Raw genomic sequence first — 5,907 nt, forward strand, 5'->3', positions numbered from 1 at the left:
TTTGACTGCAAACCTGTCCTCGAGCAGATGAGGACAGGCAACACGCAATGGAAGCAAATCCATGGTTGCTGTCAGCAGAAAGGCATGGCAGAATTGAACCTTTCCTGGCACGCCTTGGCAGGACGGTGGCCACCATCTCCTGCTTGGCTTTACGTGCAGATACGCAGGCCCCAGCACCCTGCCAGGACTTGGACAGGATGAAACAATACATGATTTGTTTAAAGAGAAGAACAGCAGGTGAGACTGAACACAAAGCCCTAGAAGGGACTCGAGTCCACATGTGAGGCATCTCCAGGCGCCCAGGATGTGTGGAAGCTGAAACCTCAGAACCAGCAGGCAGCAGCACACACACCCCTGCCCCCACCCCCCGCCAGGCCTAATCACCCAGTTAGAAATTAGAAGAGGTTTATTAAGTGGCCAAACAATAAACATGTCAGTGTTTTATTTTTTGCCTTTATTGGCACTTTATTGCCTTTATTTTCACCAGACCACGAGCAGAAGGAGAAGCAGAGGCCACCAGAGAGCACGGCACAGCTCCGGCGAAGCAGGCACCAGGTCAGCCCTGGGCAAAGGCAGCTCCCACGCACGGGTCCCTGCCTGGCCTCTGGCTCTCACGGGAATGTCCTCGTCTGGAAGGGCAAGGTCTCCTTGCACTGAATCGTGTCCGTATCCAGCTTGAGCTCAGCGTAGTCGACAACAGCACTGAGGCAAAGCTCCACCTCACGGCTGCTCTCCTCCAGGACAGTGTGAGCTGGTTCTGGGTCTGTCTCGATCACCTCCAAACAGGAAAGGGAAGAATCACTGAGCAGAGCCTAGAAAGCCCGGCTGAGCAAGAGGAGGCTTTTGGCCTCCAAGATCAGCCTCGTACAGGGGCTAGAAAGGACCATTCCCATTTATTTCCCCGGGAAGGTGACAAAATTTAACCCTTCCATTACAGTGTTTGTTTCTACCGACTGAACACCATAATCACCACCATGACTGAGAATACACCCATGGGGACAATGACTGGGTCATAGGTACCTGTCCCTGTGTTTCAACCCTGTAGAGTGTCAGACCTTTTTCATGGCCCGCTACAGATCCAGCAGGCCTCTAAATTAGGATTAAGTTCCCCTGTGGGAGTTCTGTGGATGGAGAACCCCAAGACTGAACAAAACCAGAAAGCACCTTTTCCCTCTTGTCTTAGCGGGAGGTGCTTTCCAGACACCATGTGTGGGGCAACAGCCACGCTGGTGAGGGCTGGGGACGGGCGTTTTGGAATGGGGACGAACTCACTAGGAAAGCCTCCGACTGCTGCTGCTGCTGATGGGGAAGAAGTGTGGTTTACAGCTCTTAAAAAGGCTCAGAAACTAGGGAGGAACACGTGCCAGGTTCGTGTGTGTGGCACTTTCTGGAGCGATGCTTCTCCAGACTGCTGCACGACTGCCACGCAGCACCTGGGCTGCTCCACAATGAGATATCCCACACAACATGGGCACCACCACCAAAACCTCTGCTATCGGTGTAGGCAGAGCTGACAGCTCACCCACCATGTGCCGGTGGGCTGGCCAGCGCACACACAAGAGCACTAGTGTGGCTCTCCACTCCAAAACAAGAGTCAGAGTGCAGCGCCTTAAACTCCTTGTTGGTGAAAAGGCACTGAATTCGATGAAGAAATTTTAACACCACAAAACGTGATAAAATCGTAAAATGTGCCCTCCCGTTCAACACAGGTTGCAACACTTCAGCTTTTGGCAGAGACCGGTAGTTTGCATGTGGCTAAACGTGTCTTGTCAAAAGACCTCCCCATTTTGTGTTGGTGTCACAGGTCACTGCATCTGCCTCTCCCCCAAAACGCACTGCGGGTGAACCTCACGGGTGGATTAAACGTCAGGAGGACGCAGGAGCTGCTCAGCCAGCAGAGATGGTGGCCTGCCAGGGTTTTTTTGTAGCAGCTCCGTTAGCTTTTCCTGTTTGCGTTTCTTACCTTCTTCTTCACAGGCCACGTGGCTCCTGGGCCCCTCATGGTGGTATCCACCCACTTGATGGTGCGCAGGCAGTCATCCCAGTCTTTAATCTGCTCCGGCGGCAGCGGGAAGGTGATCCTAGCCACCTTGCACTTCACAGGGTGCATTTTGAAGGTGACCGCGACATCCGATTTCAAGGTCACTGTGATGGCCTTAGCACAGCCAGCATGGAGGTGTCCCACCTAGGGAGAACCAGAGAGTCAAGACCTAACTGGAATCACTAGCAAGGGCAGGACTGACAGCAAAGAGATCGATCGATGTGGTGAGCAGCTGTGCCAGGAATCTGCCTCTTACCGTGTATTCATCTGGGGTTTGACAGAGGAAAATACAAAAGATGCCACCTCCCGTAACACTGAGCCTTTTCTGTGGGGTTGACAGCCCCGTGCCAGCTAAGCCAGGGATTGCAGCTCCTTTGTGGCACTGAAACAGGCTCTCACCGGTACGTGGTGACTCCCTGCCAGCTCCTGGGAACCCGCCGGGCAGGGCTGGAGCAATGGGAAAAGGCAGAGCCACCCAAACTCACCTTGGGGGAGAAGTGAAATGGGGTGTCTGCCAGCCACTCAAACCGCATCGCCTCCGTCCTGCTGCGGTTGGTGATGGTGAAGGTCACGCTGTAGGGTTTCCCGATGTGACAGTCCCCGAACGGGATGTGATTCACTCTGGCAGCTGCTAGGAAGGAGAGCAGGAGGTCTCAGTGTGCCTGAGGTCCATCCACCCCCCTCACATCCACAGAGACAGGCGTGGCCAACTCTTCCTTGCTCCAAGCCTTCCTCCCTGGGGAGACGCAGTTCCCCATCCTACCGCTCCCATGGAAGCGCCCTGCCACATCCCTAAACCCGTGGCTGTGGCTGTGCAGAGCCACGCAGCACAGCATGCACTGCCCCTCTGCACAGAGCCAGCACGCTCCCAGACCGCCAGGCCAGGGGGTGACAGCACAGGCTGCGTATATCGAGGGCACAAATCATTAGACACGGGCTTCATCTCCATAGCATACCATGGGCTGGCAGCCCTCCTTTTGGAGATACTCAGCTGAACGCGGGTATCTCTGACCCTTCCCTGCTAGCCTGCAAGCTTCTCCCTTGACAGACGATCTTCTCTTCTGCTCTCAAGCTGCCTCTTAAGCCTCTGCAGGCTACAAAAGGCAGCAGGATCTGGCTGCTAAAGCTGGACCGCAGGTGCGCGGCACAGGGTGAGCAGAAACGTCTGTTTTCCTGTTCCTTGATCCACCTGGGCAGCCTTTCCTCTCTTACCCTCAATTACGTCTTCCTCTAGATTGCCCTCAGCATTCTCCTCCTCCTCACTGTCTGCCACCAGTCCGTGGATGTTATCTAGCGTGAAGTCATCCTCGTAGCCTTCGCCCACCAGCTGAATGTCGGTCTCCTCATACGGGTTGTTCACCACCGACAAGTGGATCCTGCCTTCCACACGTTGGGCCAGGGTGGGTTTGAAAAGCACGTCAAACTCTGCTAATTCCCCACGGAGCAGGACCAGGAGAGCGGTGTGAGGCTTCCTCTCTGCACAGCAATGAAATCAGCGACAAGTGATACAGCTGTACCGCTGAAATAGTTCTGTGGGGCGTAAGGGGTTGAAACCCAGCTACCTCTAAGCACAGGTTCTCCCACCAATGGTGCCAGACCCTCCTCCTATGCTCACAAGGCTACGACAGCACCACGCGTATCACTGCTGAAGTGCCTTAAACACAGGTTAACACCCAGCGCTCACTCAAACTGCAGTCAGACAGCTCCTGCCACACGTAAAGCTGAGCCAAAGAATGGGTTTGGCTTCTGTTGGCTGGCTGTGGGCTCAGGGGCTGCCTCCATTCAGGCTGCTACTCCCACACGCAGCAAAGACCTCAGATGGTCCGCTGAAGTGGTGACAGCCCCCCGCAACTCAACCCACCATGTCCAGAGGAACAGAAAAAACTTCCAACCACTTTCTAGGAGGAAGCCGTGCGCAGAGTCCACATGAAAAGCTGGGGGTACAGAGAGCCCCAGCGAAGAAACAACATCTAACATTTGGCGGCTGCTTGGCCAAGCCAAGAGCAGGGCACACAGTTCTCCCCTGTGTGGATGACCGCGCTTCACGCTTACTGGGTTTACCTCCTGCAGGAGAGTCCTCCTTCACGCCCCCAGCTTGGTAGACGCATTGTGTGGTGGGCCTGGCTTTCAAGAAGAAAACTCCCGCTTCATCCAACAGGTCTATCGTCAACTGAGAAAAAGGAACACAGAGCACAACCACACTGCTGTGGGTACAGGGTGACACGTGGGTTGGCACCGTACTGGTGCTGGTCCAGCACGGGGCATCCAGCATGCTTCCCCGCTTCAAACACAGCTCTTAGCTAAACTTACAAAGTTCAAGTAAAACTAGACAGAAAAAAGAAGCGTTCAGAGGCGCTGGGATACAAAAGTAATGAAAAGAATTTTTCATTAAAGTGTAGTAAAATGGGATCAAATACAATCTAATGCAACTAGGACATCACACGTGCCCACCCGAGAATCAAAGCGTGAGAAGAGAGATGGGGGGAAAACACCCCACCAACTTTCTTGCGTTGTATTTAACTGAAAAGGATAGGCTAGTCAGAAAAATCGCATTTCCAAGAGGAACTCTCTTCCTGGAAATTACAAGTCAGTCATTTGCTTAAAAAGAATTTCTGAGAGCTGTTTCCAGGTCTGCCATGCTTCCTGGGACCTTTTCTCCACGAGACAAGCACTTGTTCCCAGACCAGAGCGTTCCCTGAGCAGGTCCTCACCTGGACAGGTAGGGTGCCACCATTATGAAGGACCAGAGGGAGCTTCTGTGAATCACCCAGCAACAGCTTCTTAAAGACCAGCAGAGGGTTCCCTCTCTTACTGTGAAGTACCGGGCGCAGGACTGTCACCCGAGGCAGAGTCCCATCTCCACTGACACCGAAGGTCAGGCTTTGCGCTTTAATTGCTGCAGGGCTGCAGGAAAGGCAGAGGAGAGATCGTGACGGCCGGCACTAACCAATTTCCCACCTGGCAAGCAACAAAGAGGGGCCACCCACTGCATTTTCCCTGGCTGGTGCTCCTGTACCCCACGACACAGGTCTCCTCCACCCCCCTCCTCCCAATCCAATCAGGGCCATTCACAAGAGCTCTGAAGAGCCAGAGCCTTCCAGAGTAGCAGTTAAAGAACATGTCACTGAATCGAATCATGCAGCACAGCAGGTAAATAATGAGGCGACAGGTGAGACATGGCAAATTCACTGGCTGCGATGATATGAGACACATGCAAAAAGCACGAGCGCAGCATGGAAATAGTATAAAAGCAAGAAGGGAAAAATAAATGGCACCATCAGTAATGATTATTTCCAAGGACGCTAAAAAAGGAATTGCGTACTAGAGCAGAAAGCTGACTTGTCCTGACTCAGCCACTAAACGGCTGGGGAAGAGCCGGTCAGAGCCCTGGTACACACGTCCCAGGACAGGGGAACTGGGCTCCTCTTTTAGAAGGGCTCCAGTCGCTCCTTTGACAGAGAATAGCTTAACATACCCCAGGTAATCACATACAATCATCTCCTTTTAACAGAAACAAGGAGGAAATAATGCACGCTGGCTGGCTGGCACAGAAACAGCTTCATCTAAACCTTTGTCCTTGGAAAGCCCAACTGTTGCACATCTCCATTTCTTTCTGATTCACTAACTCCCAGCTGGCTACCAAATGCTGCACTGTCTTCACAGTCACTCGCAGAGGCAGATGAGCTCTCGCTGGCTAGAAATAAGGGTCATCTTCTCTGCTCAGCGTTTGGCTCTGGCCAAAGCCCAACACAAGCTGGTTGCATCCCTACTAGCAATTATACCGTCCCTGGGACTGTTCCCAGGCATGGAAGCACTTGTGTCCATGCTGTCACACACTGCCAGCTTCCAAGTCACTGTGGCCACAT

The 5,907-nt window shown here is 53.3% G+C and overlaps 1 protein-coding gene across 1 annotated transcript; it reads right to left on the minus strand.

The window, feature by feature from the left end:
- Positions 1-504: 504 nt before the first annotated feature.
- LOC121082232 (hydrocephalus-inducing protein homolog) lies at positions 505-4,945 on the minus strand (the record flags this gene model as incomplete). The annotated part of the gene is made up of 6 exons (XM_040581587.1): positions 505-776; positions 1,964-2,185; positions 2,527-2,672; positions 3,254-3,517; positions 4,103-4,211; positions 4,753-4,945. Coding segments are annotated over 6 exons (1,099 nt in total), but the record flags the coding sequence as incomplete, so codon positions are not given.
- Between the last annotated feature and the right edge of the window lie 962 nt (positions 4,946-5,907).

The sequence above is a fragment of the Falco naumanni genome, unplaced genomic scaffold (genome assembly GCF_017639655.2).
Source record: "Falco naumanni isolate bFalNau1 unplaced genomic scaffold, bFalNau1.pat scaffold_469_arrow_pat_ctg1, whole genome shotgun sequence".
Classification (NCBI taxonomy): domain Eukaryota; kingdom Metazoa; phylum Chordata; class Aves; order Falconiformes; family Falconidae; genus Falco; species Falco naumanni.